This window comes from Chiroxiphia lanceolata, chromosome 20 (genome assembly GCF_009829145.1).
Source record: "Chiroxiphia lanceolata isolate bChiLan1 chromosome 20, bChiLan1.pri, whole genome shotgun sequence".
Taxonomy (NCBI): domain Eukaryota; kingdom Metazoa; phylum Chordata; class Aves; order Passeriformes; family Pipridae; genus Chiroxiphia; species Chiroxiphia lanceolata.
In genome coordinates, this window is record NC_045656.1 from 9,087,322 (window position 1) to 9,111,115 (window position 23,794).

The 23,794-nt window shown below is 40.3% G+C and overlaps 1 protein-coding gene across 2 annotated transcripts in view; it reads left to right on the forward strand.

The window, feature by feature from the left end:
* BRIP1 (BRCA1 interacting protein C-terminal helicase 1) overlaps window positions 1–23,794 on the forward strand; it is a 96,329-nt gene that overhangs the window by 25,110 nt on the left and 47,425 nt on the right. For both annotated transcript variants that reach the window (XM_032707695.1, XM_032707696.1), the window contains exons 16-20: window positions 7,881–8,040; window positions 8,772–8,893; window positions 19,536–19,648; window positions 21,477–21,559; window positions 22,782–23,072. In XM_032707695.1, coding sequence (XP_032563586.1) covers window positions 7,881–8,040; window positions 8,772–8,893; window positions 19,536–19,648; window positions 21,477–21,559; window positions 22,782–23,072 — 769 coding nt within the window. The remainder of the gene's footprint in view (window positions 1–7,880; window positions 8,041–8,771; window positions 8,894–19,535; window positions 19,649–21,476; window positions 21,560–22,781; window positions 23,073–23,794) is intronic.

Sequence of the window (23,794 nt, forward strand, 5' to 3'; positions counted from 1 at the left end):
TAATGATAGCCTAGGGTGGATGTACAAGCAGCTCCTGGAACACACAAGCCTCTTGTCTTGGTTAATTTTAAAACCACAAAAGAAACCCTGTTTTGAACCAGGTTCTTCCTAAACAGCTGCAAACACTTCAAAGGCCTCTTTGGGTTGGGTGGGGGGAAAAACATGTTGGGTTTTTTGGGCAAAGATTTCTATTTAAAAAAGCAGCTCCTTTAACTGCAGGAGCAACACATTACCCGTGTTATTGTGGAGTCTTTGGCGTGCAAAACATTTCATTTTTCATGACTGTTGTCGCCGTTCACATGTTCCATTATTTAAAGGGGCTTAGTGAAAAATTGATGGTGTGTTGGTACCACAGAGACCTCCCGTGGGCTGCAGTGTTGGTTGGTGGCACAGGAGCACAGTTCAGTGCTTCCCTTTGTCCCCGCAGAAAAATCCCACCAGAGAAATCCCCTGTGCTGGCCCCGAGTGGAGTGATGCATAAACTGTGCCTTGGAAAATGAGGATGAATTATTCACCTCTGATTGGGCTGGAGTGTGCACATGGTGATCAGAACCTTGTTCATAAGACAGGGGTTTTTCACCGTGTTCAGGGTTTAGTTTAATTATGGAGTTGCACAGCAGCTTTATCTAATTTTTTTTCCCTTCTTTTTTTTTTTTTTTATTTCCCCCTCACTGTGTGGGCTAACACAGATCTCACCTGCATTTCCCAGCATCTGTGGGAAATCAGAGACAATACAAATGTGAGAGATGCTGTGGCATCTCAACACCCTGCTCAGTCCTAAATATTTGCTTTTAATTCCTGTTTGTTTAGGATTTTCCAGGAGAAAATCAGCAGAGCACTTCTCGACTTAAAAAGACACTTTTGCCACACAGGTTCTTGCGAATCACACTGAAAGTTTTATTGTTCTGACTCATTTTTCTGGTGAGAAGAAATGGTGAGAGAGATCTGAGGGAACAGTCTCTTGGAATAGCACATGGAGTAATGAAAATAAAAGCCAAATTAGCTAAAAAGAAGGTGATTTTAAAAACCTGAACTTGCTACTCTACAAGGAATGTGAATTTTCATATGGAAGAGAAGAACCTGCTGAGCATTCTCCAACCGCAGCAATTTTAATGGTTTGTTTTTTTTTTTTTTAATTTTGGAATCAGGACTGGGCAAGTTCAGGGTTTTTAAATCACTCTCCTTTTAGCTAATTTGGCTTTTATTTTCTGCACTTGCTTAGGTTTTTGCTGTAGAGGATGGTAAGAGTTAACAGTTAAATACTCATTAGAAAATCTTCCTCATCAGCTGATGAGGGCTGGAAAACATGAGGGATGTGTGTTTTCCCCTGGAAGTTGGACTGACCTGAACATACATTCTGGGCTCATTCCTCCACAAGATCTCCTTTTATTTCAGGCCTTTTCTGTGTTCTTTCCACATTAAAATTCCTCTCTGTATTGCCTGGTCTTCATATTCCTTAAACACAGGACTCCAACTCCCTAAAGGTATTATGTTCCCTGTATTCTTTAATTACTACATTTACAATTTACAGCAAAAATGTCAAATAATTTATTTTTTCTTCACTGTTTTACTGTTATGGAGCATTTCATTCCAGAGGCTCTGGGACACTTTGGGAAAGGAAATCAGGCAGAAATTCCCCTGGAGTTGGTGCTCTGGAAACCAGGCTGGGTCAGAACACTGATAATAAATGATAATAAATAGTTAGGAAATGTGCAGTACAAAACAGGTGTAGCCTCTCCTTGGTAAGAATAACATCTTTGTGTGGCCTTTTGCCATTAAAATGCTGCATTAAATCAGTTTACTTTGGGCACATAAAGAAAAGGTTACCTGTGAGTGGGTATTTATAGGGACACTTGATATTCCTCTCCAGTTTCCCATTAACAGTGGGAATTTAATGCTTTATTTTGAAAGTAAATTTGACTTCAGAAACGAACTGTTTTGGCCCAGATATTTTCGTGTTCTCTTTCAATGAAATGTGTTCGAATTAGAAATGGAGAAAATGGAATTTAAAACTTAAAGTATGCTGAAAAGATACATGAGTGTTTTGCATCAGCTTAGTCATTCAAATGAGTGAATTTTAAATACCTCCTTTTCTTGTGTTGGATCCCTCCCACAAACATGAGGAGGGGCTGTGAATCAGTCCATTGCTTAACCTTTCATGAAAATCTAATTGAGTGAGAACAAGGGCTTAAATAATTCAAGGGCCTAAGTTATTCTTGGCTGGGTAGTCCCAGCCCAGAGCAGTGCAAATGTCTGGGTGTCAAGCAAAATTCAGGCTTTTTTCTTCTTTTTTTTCTTGTGAGGAATATGATTAAAATGACCTTTAGAAATAAAGTGTAAGGGTTGATTAGGAAGGGAAAAAAACAAGGGGGAAATGTAAATTATTTCTGCCAATTTGGGAAATGACTCGTGGCCCAAAGGTGCAGGTTCTGTCAGTGCTTCTGAAAGGGTGGAATGTTTTTGGTGATGTTGATAAATGTGATTGGGTTTCGTTGCTTGCTTTTCATCTGTGTGACCTTTTACTCTTGTTAAGGGACGTTGTGCTTTTTACAGTGTGATTTTTAATAGTTCTAGAGTGCTGCTATAAATTTATTTGAAAGATTTGGCTGATGGACATTAGATTTTATTGCTTAGTTAGCCCAAATATTTTCCCTCCTATTTTTGGAAGGAAACTCAGCTTTTTCCTTTCATAGTAATCCTTCCAGGCAGTTTTTCCTTGTCCCTTCATTCTTTTATTCCCATTATTTTAACTCTGTTTACTTTCTTCCTTCTGTTGTTTCCTTTCTGTTCACTTTAAACCTCAAAGGACTTTTTTTTTTTTTTTGTCATTTTCTGTTGTTGGTTTTTGGGTTTGGGTTTGTTTGATTGGGGCTTTTTTAACTAAAGGTGGAAATGGAATAAATTAGTGCTAAATAAGTAGGGTTAAATTAGTACTAATAAATAAATATTGGCTTTGTAAAGTCCTGTTTTTCCCAAAGTGAGGAGTTCCAATGGTCCTGGAGTTCAGTTACCTGTAGGATTCCAGGTCATTTCATACCAAGGCTTGGCAAAGCTTTTAGTTCAGAGAACTGTCAAATAACTTCTGCTAACTCTGTGCTTTTCCAAACCATCTTAGTCCTTGAAGAAGTTCACTTAATAGGAGCCTGTAATTCCAAAAAAATGGGTGAAGTCTGGCCAGATCAACTCCCCAGGGTTCCTTTGAAATAACCTGAATTTAAGGCCACTGTGTTTAATCAGCATACCAAGTGCATTTATTTAATGACTGAATATATTTTAGGATTATCACTAACGCAGAGACAGTTTCATCCTCTCCTAATAGAAGCAGAACATTCACCCAGGGAATTCTCCCTCATCCTGAGCAGGCTGGAGCTTTGAGTCCAAGGGGAGAGGGGCTTGGAACAAAAAGTTCCAGCTGGAACCTACCAGCTGACTCAGCAAATCTCCTCCTGGAAGCTCATTAAAGGTAATGCAATACCTGTGGAATTAGAGCCATTAGAAAAACATCTGTGCCCTGAGCTCATCGGGATTACTGGAGTGGAAAATGTGATGTCCTCCAGCCTCCCAGGCACAGGAGGGCCTGGCAGAGCGTGCAGGGCTTTGTGATTTTAACTTGAATTTTACTGAGAGAGGAGGCAGCTGATGCAGATACAGGTCGAGCTGATGTAAAACAACCTGCACTTGGTTTTTTGCAGACAGCCCAAACGGTGGGAAACACTTTGTAGTGAGGCAAGAAAACTGCATTTCTTCTTGCCAGTGTCTCTGAATTCCAGGGTTTTCAGAAAGGGGGGAAAAAAAAAAGCCTCTTCTTTGTTTGGTTTTGACACCTGTTGTTTTTCTGTCAAGATAGGAGCCCTGCATGGAAGCAAAAACATTTGATAAAATGTTTTGGTTTGCTAAAATGTTTGGTCTCTGCACTCCTCGGCCTCCTCCTCTGCTCTGATAAGATAACAGCTCTCGCTGAGGGCTGAGCTACTCTGTCCTGAAGCAAAACAGAGTTGAGGAGATCAGTGGAGGAGGAGGAGGAGAGCAAAGATACAGAAATTAATGTCTTCCGATACTGAAGAAGGCATAACTGTGCACTGTGTGTGCCTGTACACCTTTAAAACCATGTGTTGCCTTGTTATCCACTCATTTATACAATCACTGAACAAAAGGCATTTCAAGGTGAACAAAACTTCCACAAATGTCTTGTAACCCTTTAAAAATCTACCATTATACACTAAAAATCTACCATTATACACTAAAAATCTACCATTGTACACTAAAAATCTACCATTATACACTGTTGGGTGATAACCCTGTTTTGTGCCAGTGCCTCCCTTTTAGTCCCACGTGTAGCAGATTCCTGAAGCAGGTTCTGCTGGAGGGACTCCAGTGCCCATCCTGTCCCTCAGCTGGGACTGGCCCTGGATTCCTCTTTCCCACCCCTGAAGTTTTGTGCTGCCTGTGGAACTTCTGCCTGACCCTTCAAACACGTTTCCAGCCCGCTGGAGACACACTTTGATTTGGAGCAGTGCTTATTCACAAAGAAAATTCTGGGAGCAAACACAGCAAGAGCTGCTTGGGAAAAGGCTTTTAGATCAATGGTGCTCCCCGGGGGATCTCTGACTTTTTGCACTAACCGTGGTGCCAATACTCTGATTTTTATTAAGGAAAACCTGATGGCTGCTCCCTTTCTCTGCTCAACTACCTGAATATTTGAATAACAAGGAAAAGTAGAGCTTCATATCATCACATGGAAACAAGATGAAAAACCAGCCAGGTTTGGAGGAGTGGGTTTTTTAGTGTATAATGGTAGATTTTTAGTGTATAATGGTAGATTTTTAAAGGGTTACAAGATACTTGTGGAAGTTTTGTTCACCTTGAAATGCCTTTTGTTCAGTTATTGTATAAATGAGTGGCTAACAAGGCAACACAGAGTTTTAAAGGTATACAGGCACATAGAGTGCAACTGTAACTGATAATTAGCATCAGTAGTTAATAGCTGTTAAACTAACCAATAAAGCCAGAGTTATTTTACTCTGCTGTCAGGCACTGCTTGGGTCATTATCTGTTATATTCTGTATTTCTCTAGAACATCCTTTCATGCTTTCAAGGTTTTTGTTGCCTCCCCAAGCACTTTAGATGGAGGGATGGTCTCTGTGATGCCTTTTTCCTCTGTTGGCAAGGTGCAATCCATTCATTAAGTGACTCAGCCTGGGAATATTTAAGGAATATTTTGTGTGAAGAAATTCAGTGGCAGGTGCACAATGGCAAAAGATGGTGGGAAAACACCTTCCCCCCACTCCCAAACTTCAGGAATACTTCCCAAACTGCTTCCCTAGGGGAATGCTGACATAGATGGATGGCAAATCTAAATCCTGAGCTCCTGGTTTTTCTGGATGGTGGCTCACAGGTGTCTTTAAACTGCAGCAAGGAATTAAAGGGAAAAAGCTATCCAAGTAAACATCCTTCAGTGCCTGGGAAGATGACAGATTCTTTCTAACAAGATTTTCTGCTCTCCTGGAGGAAGACCATTTGTTAATAAACCATTTGAGAATCCATTTTTAAGGGATTTAATAAAATATACACAGCCTGCCTTGCACTGCAGGAACTATTATTCCCTTGGGTAGAAGAAGTGACTGGCTGGGGGCATTAATGGTTGCTTCCTGTGATTCCTGGCATTATATCTTGCTCCCATTTGCACTTTTTCAACCCAAAGTGAAATAATTTTTTATGAGAAACCTGCCCTTGATTCCTGGCTCGGATGAGGCGTGTGTGTGTTCTATATTTTATTTATTTGTATTCAGTCAGGTCCATAATTCCTGTTGTTTTAGTGCCTGTCCATACCATGGGCACTGTGTGTTTGTGGATACTTTCCTGCCTCCAAGAAAGTTTCCATCCCCAGCAAACCCCATTAATGGAAGAGGTAATAGCTGGTGTGTGAATTAAATGAACTACTCTGTCCTTGCCAAAGATTTCCATGAATAATTCACTTATTTCCATCAAAAATGGGAGATTTTCTGTTGGGATGCTCGTGTCAATTAAACCAACCTGAACCTGCTGTGGTCCAAGAGATCCTTGCCTGGAGGGGGTGGGTGACCCATGGAAAAGATGTTTTCCTAAGAATTTGGAGGAAGGTTTTCTCCTGCTATATTTGCAGCTCTGGACAGAAGTCATAATTCTTTGAAATATGAGAGAAATGGAGGGTTTTTTTGAGGAATCTTCCCCTTTCAGAGACTGTCAACGGATTTTGGTTCCCTTAAATTTAGCAACAGTTTTTCTGCCAAGAACCCAGGGGTGTGTTTGTGAGAAATACCTGTGGATTGCAGTGGGTGTGATGATTGAAGAGGAGAAAATCAGGGCTGAGGGACCCTTAGAAGTCGAAGCAGGGATAGTTTTGTGTCTGGAAATGTGGAATTTGGTTACACCCAGACATCTCCTGTCTACCTTCTCTTCCTGGGCTCCTTCTGCATCCATGGCAGGCAGTGCCAGGAGTGGGTTTAACAAGGATTGCTGAGTGGGGGCACCAGTTTCACAGGGGGAAGGATGAAATCTGGGAAGCTGATAATGTCCCAAATGGATGTACTTAGAGCCATAATATGTTTGATTTCTTTCTTTACCAGAATTCTCTCCGTGTCACATCCAAGAACTGAGGCCACAGTGGCAGCCTGGGCTGGAAGATGGACAGTCATTGCTCTGTCATAGGATTACAAGCTGTTATATGAAAAGAGATTACAGGCAGGATCTGCCAGGAAATGACAGAGCTGGTGGAGAAGGGGACAAACAGGAGGAGAGACACGTTTAGCAGAGATGATTTATTCTGCAGGTCCATTCTGGGGGTAGGAAACTGTTCCCACTGCTCAGCACTTACTCCTGCTGGGCTTGCTGGTGGTGTCACATCAGGAGTAAAGCAGGTGTAGTTCCCTGAGCAGAGGCTGGAAGAAAGCCAGGGAAATGCAACAATAACATAGTATTTGTCCCCTCATGTTCCTCAGAAGGAACAGATCCAAATATTCAGTGTCAGGGAGTGAGTTCAGGTCTTTAATGCTGAGGAGGTGAAATATGGGAAGGGTCTTGTCACCAGTTTCCTATGAATTTGCAAGTGTTCTCTCTTTAAACCCAAATATGGCAACAATTAGTTACAATTAATTCTGCTTTACTGTAGCACTTAAACCCTGTGTTTGGTGATGGGACAGATTAATTTTGTAACAATTTAACCATTCCAAATCCCAAGATCTTGGCTGGAGTGCACTGGAAAGGCAAGTGGGCTGGAGTTAAGGGATGCTGTCCCTTTCTGAGGAATGAACTGGGGCAAGTGCAGGTTTCAGATGGAGGAGTTCAATTAAATGTGGAACAAGCTCATTTGCCTGCCAGATTTGAGTATGTCCTGGTTTGGAGTGAAATGTGCACAGTTCAGAACTTCAAGAAGCAGAGGAGGCTGTTGGTAAATCCTACATCAATATTTCCTCACTGTGTAAATTTGAAAATGTTGAAGTGTTCTGGAAATTTAAGATAAAAAGAGTTGTTTCAGAATAATTTAGAATTTGTTTCCAACTTTCCTTCTGGAAATCTTACTTGGTAATCAGAGAAACAGGTGATTTCCCTTTTTCTGTGGTTGACATTCCCCTGCTTTGAGGAATACCAGGAGATGCTCTTTAGTGTCCATTCTTACAGATTTAGAGAGTTTTGCTTTGATAACAAAAATCTGCATCATTTCTAATTAGCAAAATGAGTGGCCACCGTGTTTACCAAGTACTGCATGGCTGAGTTTGGTGCATGGCAGGACAACTTGCACTTACAAATACAAAAACTGAATAGTGGAGCTTCACTAAAATATATTGGGGGGCTTTATTGGAACGGTTGAAGTGATTGATGTGGATTTTTGTGTTTGTTTTCAGATGCTGGACAAGCTGAAGGATCGCTGGATTCACACTGGCTTGTGGAAGAACCTGGAGCTGGTGAAGACAGTGATTGCAGAGCCTCAGGGAGGGGCAAAGAGTGACTTTGATGAGCTGCTGAACATATACTATGATGCAATAAAGTGTAAAGGGGAAAAAGGTACATTCTTCAGACATACAAATAGCTGCAAGTTTAAAGAATAAAGGGATTCTGTAAGTGCTTAACAATTAGAAGCAGCTAAGGATAAGTACTTATATGGACTTCAGTTTAGTAAGTTATTAAAAGTAAGGAAGAGTGTTTGTATTCACTGCTATTTGTATTGTGGCATGAGGATATTGGGGATCTAGGGAAGTACAGGGTGATGTATAATCCCAGTGAGGTGTGTAAAGGTGTGCAGGTGTTGCCAGGGGGTGCAGAGTGACTTCTAAAAGAATCACTTACAGTACATTGTATAGCTGGGATTTAAATCAATCAGTCTGATATTAATTAACCTTATATTCCAGCCACTATAGGATTTTTTCTCAAAATACTTCACTGTTAGTATGGAGAATAAAGAATAACAGTATGGAAAAAAATGGAGTGCAAAATTCAAGGTTTAACATATAAAATTTTGTTGGAGATACATATTGTTCTTGCATAATTAGTCACCACTCTATTATATAGTGTAAAAGTACTCTATTATACAGTGTAAAATTATTTTGCTAGTTGACAGTCAAAGTTATTGATCAAGGGGGAGTTAATCCTGTCCCTCTAAGAAATATCTGCTTTTCTATCCGCTCACCTTTCCGAGGCTGATACACAGGGTGTTACACTGTACTGGGTGTAGCTGTATAAAAGATTTTGGTGAAACTTCCTTCTGATCCTCCTTTTCTCCCTGGGAATGGTTGCAGATGGAGCTCTGCTCATCGCTGTGTGCAGGGGCAAGGTCAGTGAGGGGCTGGACTTCTGTGACGAGAACGCCCGGGCCGTGGTGACCATCGGGATCCCCTTTCCCAACGTGAGAGACCTGCAGGTGGGATATCAGTTCACACCTTGTGCTCTGTTTCTGTATCACATTTAAACCACCAAATACACATAAAATATTTTGTCTCTGTGTTTACCCTTGGACTTCTCTCGGTGCCATTTGAATTCTTTGAGTTACCTCAGTACAGGTAGGAGGTTGAACAGCACTCACTTCTGTCATCCCAAATAAACACCCATCATGGAGATGTCAGTCTTTGTCTGACATGGCCAGTGAAGGCTGTTGCATTGTTAAAATGCTCCTTAACTTCCTGCCCTGCCAAGCAGCTGAACATGTTTCCATCTGCACTTGCCTGTTTTTGTGCTCTGAAACGTGTGTTGTTTGTATAGAAATGAAGGTACTGCCTGACTTCCTGTGGTGGGGTGTTTGGTTGGGAAGGTCTGGGATAAATGCTGGGAAAATACTGCTTTAATTAAGGCAGATTAGTTCAGAAAAGGGGCTGAAAGATAAAAGTAGTTATATCGTAATATAACAACATAATGCAGCAGTGTATGTCACACCCTAGGTCATTATTAATTGTAACATGTCACCTCTCTAATCCCTGTTGCCTGAAGTGGAACTTTAGTTAACTTTAGTGTAACTATGTGTCCCACTTACACAGAGAGGGGAATTGCAAACCTTTTCCAAGCCTGTGCAGCTTTATTAGCTTGCAATTTTGAGGTATGAATTTATGACAGGACATAAACTCTTCCTGGACACTGAGGACGGTACGATTTGGAAAATTCAAGCTTCATGTAACTTTAGGCAAAAACTTGTAAGTGCCTTCTAAAAATAGTATTTTGAAAGGCCTCCAGTGAAATAAATTTGTGACTGTTTGTATTTGTCAGTAGGTGGTGAAAGCAGCATCCTGTTGCACTGCTGTGTAATTGCCCAACATCAACACTTCCTTCCTTTGGGCTCCACAGTGTGATGGGCAGATGATGTTCCATTAGAGTAGGCACTTCATGGGCAAAGCCAGGCATTCAGAAAGGGAAAGAAAGCCAAGGAATATGGAAAAAGTGTTTTTCTAGGCTTTGTACTTACTGAAAAAGAATTTATTAGTGGCTAGTTTGCAACACCACTGCTTTTCAGTGGTCTGTGCAAGCCACATGTCACCCAGCTGCTGACAGGGTGGTCACAGCCACTGTCCCTGCTCCACCTCCTGTTCCTTCCAGAGCTTTTGGGGACTATTTTGTGAAGCCAAGAAACAAAGTGAAGTATCACAGAATAAATAAATACCAGGAGCAACTGGATTCTGGTTATGAGCGGTGCCAAATCAAACAAGAAAATCATAGGTTTGTACTTGAAAGCCCAAACAGCCTCAGCTTTGGTTTGAGAGATGTGTTCTGAGCTTAAGGGAACAACCAAAGGGTTCTTTGTTGTCTGCAGTGGTGCCTAATTCCAGCCTTGCTGGGAAAAACCCACATCCTATAAGGAGCAGCAGGGTTGTGTTAGTGGTGGCTGCCCAGTGCAACACCCTTCCAGTGTTTGCATAATTCCTTGGAGCACTTATTCAGCCACAACAGTTTTTGTCTTGCTAAAATATAATACACTGAGCTGTGGTATAAAAACACTGACATTCAAAGAATACTCAGCACTCTTTCTAGAATTAGAAATTCCTGTGTTTTAGGAGTATATGCTGGCATATTTTTGAAATCCTTGGTCTGTACTATGGCTGAAACTTTACAATTAATTCCAAGTGTTTTCCTGAAAGTCAGTGGTTTTGGTTTCTAAATGGTACAAAATTAGTTTGAAAAGAATATGCCATGGGTGAATTGTCTTCACAGTGGATTATGTTCCTTAAGATCAAAATGCTGTATTTGATTTTACCTTGAGTTCAGCCAAATATTTCATAGAACAGAATCACAGGCAGTACAGCCCATTTCTGGTAACTGTACTTTAAAAATCAGTGTTGTGTTGAATTTTTGTTTTAATTAGACTGAAGAAAACCTCTGAATTTTTCAGTAGGGATAGAAAGAGTTGCTGCCAAATTGCAAGCACTGAAGGTTTGAGTGTGTGCATTTAGAGCTGGGAGTGCACAAAGCCCTGCAGTGATCAATTCTGGATGAGAGAAGGGCAGGCACTGGGCTCTCAGCATCACATTTGCTGCTTCTTTAGCAGAATGCTCAGGGAAATAGTTTTTATTGGAAATGTGTCTTTAAATTGAACAGTGTTTTGTTTTAGTTGAGGCTTTGGGTTTATCAGATACCCCTAAAAATTCTGGATTAATGCACATTTCTTTTCCCTTCTGAGTTGCATGAAGGATGGAGTGAGGGAATAAGATTCACATATCCACTGAATAAGATGAATTAGTAGTTTTGTAGAAAGAGGAGCATAGATACAAAAGGAATTTGGAAGATTAAACATCTTTTCGGCTCAGAAAGGAGTTGGATTTCCCAAATGAAACAGTGGAAGTTTATAGAATTGCTACAGCATTTGCTGTTATGAGGTAGTTGGTTGGTGTTTCTTTGGATTTTGTCTGTTCACCAGAAAACTGGCTGAACTCTGGAATGGTTTGGGAGGATCTTGGGTTTTCAGCAGGCATCTGGTTCAAACCCCAGTGCCCCAAACCAGGGTGGACTGTCCCAGACCCAGAACTGTGAACACAGGTCCAGGTGTTGCTCCCCCACAGCAAGAGGTGCTCAGGAGAGGGACCAAAGAGGAACCTGATAAGGTGATTTATAATGACATCCCTTTAAAAATAGGAAATGCAAGTGATTAACAATTCCTTTGGAATATGCAGGAATTAGATACTTCTGGGATTGCTTTAAGTCACTAAAATTGCTCAGCTTCTACATGAAAAAACACTCGAATGTCTGCTTTTTGGGTTAGCAAAAGTCCTCTTAAGCCTCAATTCCATAACCCTTTACTCTGCACAGAGCTCTGACTTGTGTGAGTAATCCCTTTAATACTTGTAGGACTGTGCACAACCAGAAGGGGTTGGAGAATGGGACCTTGGGAGACCAATATTTTATGTTGGCAGTTTGATGTTGGCTCATCTCCACTAATGTGACTTGTCTGTGATCAACCTGCTTTCTAAATATGTTTTATGGTTTGTAACTTGACTGAATACCAGTGAACTGTAATATTAGAGACCATAAATAACGTGGCAGAAAGAGATGTGTAATCCCACAGACATGTTATCTGATGCTGACATACTGTTAATTAACTTGGGTTATGGATTTTAAAGTGTTGCATTTTGGATCCAGACATCAGTCTTGGGCAAGAAACTCATTGTCAACTGTGATGTATAATATCCAAATTTAGTTTCTTTCCATATGTTTGTGCTAAATATGTGCCACAAGCCCTGAGATTAAATGGCAAACATTTGGATTCTTTAAGGATCTGTAGGTTTTTATAACTCACAGTATTTTCTGTAGAGGCTTTAAAGAGAATAATTTAATTTCACTTCAACATTTCAGGCATTAGGTTTTCACAAAAAGAAGAATCTAAAGCACTTTGTCAGTGTTGGGAAGAAAGAAATGATTAAGGCTCAGAACTGTACTTGACAATAAACAAAACTGATGTAAGAAAGAGGCCAAAACCCCTAATTCTGTGTTATTAAAACAGTTTCATACTGCCGGAGAATCAGGTTGCTAAAACAAAATAATATAAAAGAAATGTTCAAGTATTGCTTAAAGCTCTGGTGCTCTCAATGGTAGGGTTTGGCTCGAGGAAAGCAGGAAAATTTATTTCTGAGCCAAAAAAGACTTCTTTGGCTGTGACCAGGATTTCCTCTGCCCACCTCTGGGACCTGAAACTGGAGGTAGGAAAATCTGATTTTGGAGCCAAGTATGACTTGTTTAGTTCAAGTCATAATTTACTGTTCTTACCTTGGGGACCCGAAAGCAAAGAACTCGCTGGGAAATGTGGATAATGGGCAGCTCTGAAGTGCAGGCTCTGAACTCCCTTTCCCAGGGAGCTTTTCTGCAATTCCACCTCTCCAGCTGCTTTTGATCCTGGTACAGGAGAGTGTGTTAATCATGGAACAGCCAGGGGAACCTTCCCAAAATACAGAGGGAGATGCAAAAGAGTCAAAACTCTTTGACATCAGTAGATGTGCAAGGAAAAGAAACTTGGTAAGTGCAGTGACAGTGCTCAGTTTGCATCATGAGGAGGATTTCCCATGGCTGCTCCAGGAGGAATATTTGCTTTATTGTTTCCAGCAACAGGAGGGAACACATCACTTCAATTACAGTTTTCAGGGTTAGATGTAACCTGATGATACAAACATTTTCCAGCTCTGGCTGAAATTTCTTCCTCCTTTCTCCAGGGCTCAACAAGTTGAGGTATTTCTATCATTTCAGAATAATGGCATTTTGCCAAATATTGAACTTAATTTCTAGTCCTTGTGGCAGATTTAAACCTATGTGCTTTTTTTTTTTCCCCATTGAAAGGAGAAAGAATCATGTGCTACATAAGTGGTTGCTGAAATGATGAATTTCTTGTTTACTATATTCTAGGAAAAAACAGATTTCTAAGAAAATTATTATCTTAGATGCTTAACCAGAGTTGAGAAACAACCCTTCCACTGTATTAATTTCATCTTAGCTTTGCATCACTTAAAAACATATTTTCACTTCTTAATTAAAAAATATGGGCAGACTTGTAGAGAAAATGGCATTTAATGGGCAGGTCACTGTTGTGTTTATCTTTAGTTGAGTTTGAAAATACCCTGTGAAGTTAAGAATATTTTTAGAGATAGAAGACTTCTACTTTCTTCTTCATTCCGGTCCCATGTAAAAAATGATGAACAAATGTATTTCCCTCTTCTCCACAAATAAGAATGATTGTAAAAACTCAAAGCCATCCACACGCTTCTTACATCCAACAGAAGTTGTGTTAATTAAGGAAAAAATTGATTTGTGGGAGCAGCTGGAAAATCCTGTGGAATGCAGCGGGACCATGTGAGCTCAGGTAACGTGGCAGAGCAGGGGATGGCATTTGGGATGTCAGTGCCTTGGCACAGCTCCCACAGATCAGCCCTGAACATTCCCAGCAGTGAAGCCTTCGGAGAAACAACCCAGCAAATCAGAACTTCCCCCGTCGCGGTTCATAATTTACCTTCCCGCTCCATCAGAACGTTTCCAGGTGATTTTCCCGTGTTTCTCTTGTCCTCAGCAAGCAGGGGGTGACCTTTCAGTCTCTCCCTTGCTGTCAGAGCCTGTCCAGAGCTCTCCAGGTGAAGCTCCCGCCGTGGGGATCCGCGGGCACGACCGACACTCCCGCGGCCCCTCCGGAGCAGCAGGGCCTGGGCTTGGACCTCGAGGGAACCTGCTGGATACTTTTCACTTCTGCTCCACTGCAGATGGATGGAATTCTCCCTTGGGAGCAGAGTTTTGGTTGTGTTGGATTTGTTGGCTGAGCTGAGTGTGGGGGCCCGGGCTGGACGTGCTGTGAGGGTTGTCACCCCACAGAGCCTGTGCCTGGGAGGTGCCAGTGCTGGAGCTGACAATCCTGGGAGTGCTCACTGCTCCAGCATCCCATGAGTTCCCAGCTCTCCAGCACTGGGGTTGGGTGTGAGAATCCTGGGGCAGCACTTGGTCATCCAATACCTCAGGGGTTCCAAACAAGAGGGACAGAGCTCTGCACAGAGCAAAGGTGCTGCTCTGCTGCCCCAGAACGTGTCTGTTGGGTTGTTTGGCTTTGCTTTTTTGGGGTCACAGCTCATATTTAACCTTTTGGGTTATGGGCAAACAAGCCAGCAGCATTTTCCCATATATATAGTTTCTGATTTGCCACTTTTTGTGACTTTTTTTTATTTATTTCAGTAACTTTTTCTAGTTTGGTTATATCTTCATTCCCCTTGCACTGATGCCCAGTATCATCCCACAGCCCCTGTTTACATGCAACAGTCTGTAAGATATAACAAGTCTGAGATCCAGATCTGCAGAGATGTTGTTTCCTTATTTTATTCAGAGTTATCCAAGGAAGGCAAACTTTTAAGTGCACATGGAAATTTTCAGGCAGAAAGGGTCACCTGAGTTATTTCTGTGTGTCAGAACATCTTGTTGATAATTGAGCAGTACAAAGTATTGATCGTGTCTCATTCACAGTTTGGGGGTTTTGTTGTTGTTTTTTAAGGAAATGATGCATTTACATGTGAAAATAAGTGTGTTATATTTGTCTAGTGGCCATATTTAGGTATATGAGTTGGTTAGAATGGCCTTAATAAATTATAGTAATATACAGAATCTAATTTGGTAGAATATAGCTAATAAACCTTTCTTATTTCATGTTGTTTATGTATTAACAGTGCACTTGGAGCATTTAAAGATAAAATCCTGCCATAATATCTTTCTCCTCTGGGCTGATAAATTGAGACATTGTGTTCAGAGACAGCTTTGAGTGGCTCTGCTGAAGGGTGAGGATGTTTGAAGCCTGTTCTGGGACTCACCCAGGCCTTTACATTCGCATTATTTGCCTTAAATCCCCCAGTTGTTCCTGCTTTTGAAGTCAGCTGGGGAAAGTTAAATACTGCCCTGTTTAATGCTGCTTCTACTTGAGAATTTTCAGATGTGAAAGAAAAGAAGTGGGTTTTCATGTCTGTAACTTTCCTGCACTTACAGACTTTTATGGTTCCTTGGCACTGGTCAGGAGGAAAGTAGATGGCAAGTGTGTTCCTGGAGAATTCTAATTACTGCTGTTTCAGGTGGAAGGGAGACTCTAAGTGGACACATGAGATTTTTGGGGCGGGAGATCTGCTTAAAAAACATTTTTATGTCTTTTTTTTGGGGGGGTGGAAGTGGGGAGTGACCACCTGGTATTTTTTCTGCCTGCTTGTTTTTCAGACGTGGGGAATTAGTCGATGTTAAACATGAATGTGTCCTTTAAAAATTCTTTTGGATGATGTGAGCAGTGCTCTTTGTTTTCATTGCTACTTTTCCTCCCATAAAACCGGAGAAACAAGTCAGTGGAATGCCAGGGAACACTTATATTCCTTTTCTGAGTTTTATTTCTGTGGAGGGGAGTGTTGGTGAGCAGGGCATGGTTTGTACACGTGTGTTGAGGTCCCACCTTTAGCTCCAGCTTTAGTTGCCTTTTCCAGGGCTTGTCTCCTGCTTTAAGCTGGGCTGGCACAACACTGCAAGTGCTGCTGGACAGAGAAGGGCAGGTTTAGCTGAGTCCAGTTTAACTCCTCCCATTAGTGCCTTTATATCCATGAATTTCTGTCTTTAGACTCCTGGCTAATCTGGTTTGTAATCCACAGATTACAAACTGCACTTCATTTTTAATCTACCAGAGCAAACAGGAGGCAGTTGAAGATGTTTTTGAGGCAATCCCCTGTCAAAGAACAGACCTGACTTGTCAAACAAAAACATTTTGAACTGCTACTACTGTTTGTTTTTAAAAAGCAAAGTACAGTTGGGTTTGGTTAAGTAAAGTAATGCATTGAAAAAAAATCTCAAAACATTGCCAGATGAAATTAGACCAAACACAGTTTATTTTGCTGATTTAAATTGCACTAAATAAAAACCAAATTGTCCTATGGCTTAGCCCATTCAACCTTCATCCTGCGATCCTGGCACTGATAAATCAGTTTACAAGATTCTGATGATTTTTTTCTGTAGAAACAATTAATCCATAATAGATTGATATTTGTAGACCTTGCTGTTAAATACAGCCACGTGTTTGTTAATTCTGAATAAATCTGGGTCAACCTGGTGTGTTGTGAAAAAGGCAACAGAGGCTGCAGGTTCTGTGTCTGAATTTGCAGGTTATTTTGGGGCCCAAAGACAAGCTCTAGTTTTTGAGTTAGCCTGAGCTTTGTGCCAGGATATAGTCCATGGTCAACACAGTATAAAGCCATTTATGTATTTATATGTCACTTAAATCCATTTATGTATTTATATATCACTTAAATCCTGAATAAGTCTGAGTTTCTTCGTGTGAAGGAATGTTACCGCAGTCAACTTTTTTCGGTGGTTTTTCAACCACTTAAAATCTGATATAACAAATGTTGTTTGATGTTGTTGTGGCCATGGGACAAAAAATTATCGTGCTAATTATGATTGAAAAGCAGACTTGAAAATTCTTTTGAATCATAACAGAAACTGCCTCAAAATACCTTAAAAAAACCCCCACAAACCAACCCCTTAGTCCGTGGCATTTATGGTTCTGCTGCTGTTTCTCAGCTGATGCTCCCCGGTGGAAGATGCAGAGGTAATTAAGCATTAAGAGAAGGAGCAGTTAGCAGGTATAATGTTGGGAGACTCGAGTTAATGTGGATGTGCCCATGACCTCCCAGACAGATCAAAGCCTAATCTGGGTGACAGCTACAGGATGGCAGAGCTTGCCAGGGGCCTCGTGCTGCAGCTCTTTGTCTGCCAATCCTGCCCCTCAGCCGCCAGTGTGTTTTTAAGGATGAACAGGTAAAAGTGAAAGGCTGTCTTTTGACATTTTAACTAATCCCTTCTAGCCTGTGGTTTCCTGCACAGCCAGGGTATTTGCTGGCAGGAGAGCCTGGCTTTTTCCCATATGTCCCATGTCATGTTGGATCTGATGGCTGGGCAGGCAGCAGTTATCCAATGCAGTGGGCTCCGATTGCATTAGGGTGACGTGCGCTGGCCTTTTACCTTCTGCAGCCTCCCCATGCAAACCCAACTCCCAGCCATGGAACTTGTCATCTCCCCCTGAGACAGGATCATGGCAGTGAGAAAACCCCCTGGTTGTTTGCTGTTAACCCTTCCTCCTGCAATTCAAACGGGAAGGAGAAGTTTCCGAGACACTTGTGTGGGGTTTTGTGCCACTTGAGAATGGCTGAGGTGCAGAACAAGCAAGAAACACTTGCAGAATGCTGATGTGTATCAGAAGGATGGAAAAGTCATGTATTTTATTGAGATTACCTGACTGATGTGTATTAGAAGGATGGAAAAGTCATATATTTTATTGAGATGACCAGACTGCTTTGCATTCTCCTCTTACTTCATGCACTTAATTAAAAATACCATAGTTTTTTCAGCTTAAGACGCAGGACTAAAATTTCTAATACTGTTTTGAACAGTCTTCTAACAAAGTAAGAGACTGGTAAAGCTACATGTGTTCCATTTGTTCCATTTGTTCTTACTGGTGACAATTTCCTCTTCCGAAGAATTTCTGTTCTAAAACTTCCCAGGAGTAGAAGACAAAAAATTATATTGCTAATTATGATTGAAAAGTACACTTGAAAATTCTTTCGAATCGTGACAGAAACTGCCTCAAAATACCTTTCTAGACCTTAAAAAAAAAAACCCCAACCCTTAGTCTGTAACATTTATGGTTTTGCTGCTGTTTCTCAGCTGATGCTCCCCGGTGGGAGTATATTGTCACTGCTTATGTTTTAAAGCCTTGAGTGAATTTTTCCAATGGTGAAAGGTTCCCTTTGATTTCTCTGTAGTATTTCCATTTGTAGAAGTGCACAGATAACCCCAAATTCCTTTTCAAGGACTGGTTTTAATGTTCACAAACCGTTCAGAAGAAATCGTCGTCTGTTTGGAAAATTCCAAAGGAAACCTCACATGCCAGTCAATAAATCCTGAGTGACTGGGACAAATATTCAATCTGTGAAATCAAACTGAATTTGCTTTCTGGCTGCAAAGATTGAATTTGTAAATTTGACAGGCAATTTAAAGGGCATAAGTACCTAAAATAAAATTTCTTATCCAAATGCAAGTTGAAAGTTACCTGTCAGAAGAGGTTAGAAGTCTGCTGGTTTCTCTCCTGAAGCGTGTCCTTTCACTTGTCAGTTTAGAAAGGTTAATACTGTACAAAAGAGCAACAGAAAGACCCTTTTTGGTGTAGTTTTATGGTTTTGTTTTTAAAAAAAAAAAAAAAAATTCAGCCTCCCTCTCTGAATAATAATAAAATAATAATAATAATAATAATAATACATCCTTTTGGTATTTGTTGGAACAGTGTATAATGTTCAAATTCAGAGCAGGCATCATATGTGTTGTTATCCATGGGATTGGCAAGGGGATTTCTTTTGCAGTTGATTCTAGATCTGCTTTTGAAGCAGGAGGAATAGAGTGTTTTTAAAAAGGGGAATATGTTTTTCTCTCCTCACACTGCCCGTGCCCTGCCAGCCTTGGGTCACCCTGAGCCAGGGAAACATTCCCAAAAACCACAGGGTGATGCCAAACTGAGAATTAGGGTTGGTGTTGGTGACTTCTGGTTCTTGGGAGAGGCCACTCTGTCCCTAAAGCTCTTTCTTAGCTTCTGTGGGAGAAGAAAAGTTGTTTTTGCTTCGTCCTCACTTGGGAAAAGCGTGGCCTGGTGCCAGCAACAGCTTGGGATTTGGGATCAAGGGAAGGGTCAGCATCTCTGTGGGGTCATTTCCCATCAGACTGGGCTCTGGACTCCATCTCCCTGTACCTGGGGAGAGTTTGCCTGTGGGAACAGCTTATCCTTCTCCTGCTGGAGCAGGGATTTAGGGAAATGTGTGGTGCTTGTGTCATCAGATTGAAATTATTGTTACAGATCACTCCTAAGAATCATTTTAGAAGGGTACAAACCATAATTGGTTAGGAGGCAAAAACATTGAGTTGAAATACTGAAGCACACTTTATATATTCTCTTATTTAATCAATTTATTTGATTTGCTTCTTTGACCCTTTTGGAATATTTCATTTTCATCATGATTAATAAACCAAATATTTTATGATTTCTCTTGTAGGTTGAATTAAAGAGGAAGTACAATGACCAGCACAAAAGTACAAGAGGCCTTTTATCAGGGAGTCAGTGGTATGAAATTCAAGCTTATAGAGCTCTCAATCAAGCCCTGGGAAGGTGAGAGAAATGGAACATAATTAAAAATATGTATCTGTAGAATTTTGTGAAATCTTTAAGGATTAATTCCTCCCTGTTAACACAAAGGGGATAAATGAGGCCAAAAACCTCATCTTGCAGAAATTCAACCTCCCTCAGCTCAGTGCTTGACAACTCTCTGGTTTTCAGCCTGTTGTGCATTTGAGTGTTGTTATAATTCAGAGGTTTTGTTTTACATTGAACCCTCTTCAGTTTGGTTGCAGGTTTTATTGCTTGTAGTGCAGAGAGACAGAAGGGAAAGCCTTAACAGAGACAAATAGTTCTGAGCTTATAAACCAAATGAAAATTCTCAGGGCTTTTCCAATGCACTAATTGTTCACACTCTCAGTGGGCTCAGAACAGTTGTTTGATATTCAGCCTACAAGTATTTTTGAAAGGGAGAAATAGCAGTGGGGATTTTCAGACCTTTGCAAAAGGTCAATTCAATTATTGTGCTCACTGATCTCTTTCCAGATTTAGAAGAAGTGGTACAGCTTTCCATTCCTGATGCTGAAAAAAAATTCCCCCAAATTTTATTAACAGGGGAGAATTAATTCATCCTTCTCCAACGAAATTTATCATATAAATAAAGATGATCACTGTCATCCCTGTCTGTCACAGATGCCACACATCTGTCAGGGGTATATAGAGGTAGAAACACAGATTTATAGATGAGAAACATCAGCTGGAAGATTCTTCTCATTTGAGTCAGACCTAATGCAAATGTGATGACATAAATGAAGGCTCAGGAAGAAAACTGAAAGAAATAGGAACATTAGTAAAATATTGTAGATTCTTGTTGTTACAGGTCTGATTTCTTAGATTCCTCTTTGGAATGTAAGAGCATTGGTTAAAATTTGCCCAGAAAAATCTAAGGAGAAATTAAGCTGCAGTTGTGTCACTGTGAAATGAACTTTAAGTATAATCTAGATTTAGTGAAAATTGCTTATTGTATAATTTTGCATTTGAATGAAATTCCACTGGTTTAAACTGAAGTGGAGAAAACAGACTTCCATTCTGACATGAATGTCTAAATTGTGTATAAAACCATTAGACTGAGCTCTGGTGAAGGATGACAGTGTGTGAGGAGTAGTTTGATAAAACCAGAAAATCACACAAAGTTAAGATTAAGTTCTCCAGTAGACAGGAAAGCTTCTTCCTGCAGAGATGCCACAGGGATAGAAGTGAGCAGAACCAGTGCAAGAAATCTGTTTCTTAAAGATTTTTTTTGGTAGCTTTTCCTGTCACTGAGAGATTCCAGGATAAATAATTCTTTCTTTGAGAGCCACCCTGTCACTGCAGTTTGAAGCCCTGATTCTGAGACTCTTGTGCTTTTATGTACATTTGTAAACATCACCCTCAAAAAAATGTACATGAACCTTCTTATACCCTGGGGACAATAACCCTGAACTGTTCCTGGCAGATTCTTTGCCATATTTCATTTATGTTACTGCTGTTCTTTAATCCTCTTTTTCTGGCAGACAGTACAGAAACCCAAATAACGTTAAAAATAATATCAACACACGAAAAGTGACTATTTCTATTTCTGTAAGTCTCTGACAACTGAATTAGGAACTCAACAGTGTTTGATCTGTAGCATAATTCATTTCCTTACTGAAGAGAGTTAAGAACAACCTGTGGTTTAGAGACCAAAAGTACAGAGTTATTTAAAAAACTACTTGCAGTTTTATCAGCCTGGTTTTTTTTCTTTTGCAGTTTTACTTTTTTTTTTTCTCAGTATTTACACTGCCCAGTTAAGAATGTATGTGATTTTAATTCCATCTACCCCCTTCTTGTTGCCCCCTCTCAGGTGTATAAGGCACAGGAACGACTGGGGGGCTCTGATTTTGGTTGACGACCGGTTCAGGAATAACCCCAATAAATACATCACTGGTAAGCTGCAAAAATCCTCCTGGGAAAGTTCCCAGGGTTATCAAAGAGTGAAAACTCAGAATGACAGAAATATGTCATACAAATACAGGTGAGTAGGGAAAGACATAACAAAATATATCCACTGAACACAAACTGAACCACCAAATGCTCGATATTCAAGTCTCCTCTGTTTGTACTTTTATCCTGGGTAGAAACAAAGGCAGATGAAATAAAACAGGTCACAACCACTCCCTCAACAAAGAAATCAAAATTAGAGAAGAATCTGCTCAGGACTGTGATTTTTCTCTCTGTTCCTGCCCGTTTGGCTGAGATGGGCAGTGAGGTGTCCAGCCCGTGCTGGGTGTTGTCAGCAGGTGGAGCTCAGCTGCTGCAGTTGAGTCCAACTGCTCTGAAGGGTCTGTTTGTACTAAAAATACGTTTAAATGATTTAAGTAAACAAAAGTAATTCATATAGTAGCACAAATAATCAAAGCTTCATAAAATCCCTTTCTCTAAAATGTAAAACTTCACACAGGAATCGAATTCTCTGTTGTTATTTTTCCTTTTTCAACTGATAATCAAAGAATATTTAAATGATTTCAAAACCACTTTCTAAACTCAAGGAAGTCAGTTTTTACTTCACCCTCGTGTGTTCCTACATCATCTAAACAGCTTTTATGCTCTGGACATCTGGTATTTGAGCATTTTAAATATTATTCTGATAGGAGCATGTATATTGTAGTTCTAGAAATGTGTTGTATTCTATTGTAGCTGTTGGACAGTGATTCTGAATATCTGAGTTACTGGTACTTAATCTGAAACAAAGCTATGAAAAGGTTCATTATATTCCAGTTTTTATCAGACCCTGTTAATATGGTAATAAATACCTGTACTTCTGTGTAAGTTGCTTTTAAATATTTCATGATACCAAGCAAAATGAGCACTCAGGCATAAAAGAAATATAGTGATGTTTATGCAATGCAGTTTGAACCTGAAAAAAGACTGGTGAAAAAGGTAAAGGAAAAGAAGGGTATTGTTAGTGTTACTCATGAAAATAGTACCATGGATTAAATAAATTATTATGATTATTAAATGAATTCTGGTACTTTCATGAGCAGCTTCTTGTCATCTTTGTGAATCTGGCTATACATAGAAATATTTGCAATATTAGGATGCTCTTTAGTGATGGGAAATCCTTGGTGTAGATGATGTCATTCTGCAGTGACACCTCTTTTTCCCTTAGGATTGTCCAAGTGGATCCGGCAGCAGATCCAGCACCACGGGAGTTTTGGCAGCGCCCTGGAATCCCTGCAGGCCTTCGCTGCCAGGAACCGGAGTGGTGACTGTTCCTCCCACAACAACAGGGAGTTTCTCCACATCCCTCCGGATTCCAAGGACCTGGCACAGGGCTCTCAACCAGAGGCAGCTGCTCACCTGCCACCAGAGGTTCCTGCCAAAAGCCGGGAGCAAAATTTGGGTTCCGAAGGGAATTTCTCCTATCGGCCAAGTAAAGTCGTGGCAGCAGGGAAACAGAGTAGGAAAAACCTTCCTCAGCAATCTTGAGTGTGAAGTTGCATCTCTTTTGGAAGAAACAAATGGTTTCTAAAATTACAGAATGGTGGAAAATGTTTTTTAAAATTACTATGGTGGAAAATGATAGTTATTCACAACTGTCCATGAGCTGTGCTCAAGACTAAAATTGTTATTCCATCTTAAAACAATTGATGATGTTTGCTAAGTTTATAGCACAATCAGAAATGTTTTCACCTGAATTTCTTTTTCCATTGAAAACGATGAAAATCATTTAAAATTTGAAAGGCCAAGATTAACATAATTGCAAGATGAGTGCCCTGGTTCAACCTACATCTATTGTATAGACATTGCTGTGAGACACCTTTCATGGGATCTCCTTCAGTACCACCTTTACATCTAAATATTTACCCATTCCTAAATTTTAGGGAAGCTTATGACTTCATTTCAGGCAAGAAAGATGTGAATAAGATAAGAGTACAATAATAAAAGTTACAAATTTCCAATCCAATCATGCTGTATCTTTACAAACACCAGTTAATCTGTTGATTTAATTCAGGCAATTCATGTGCAAAGGGGGTTGGAATATCTGGGCTTTTCTTTGTATTGTTCTTAATGAGTGCTGTAAAATGACTGCAGACCTGATGAAACAGTGGTAATTTCGATGTGCTAAACATGCTGTAAATGAGAGGAGAAAACCAAATACAATGAATTTATGTTTTGTGA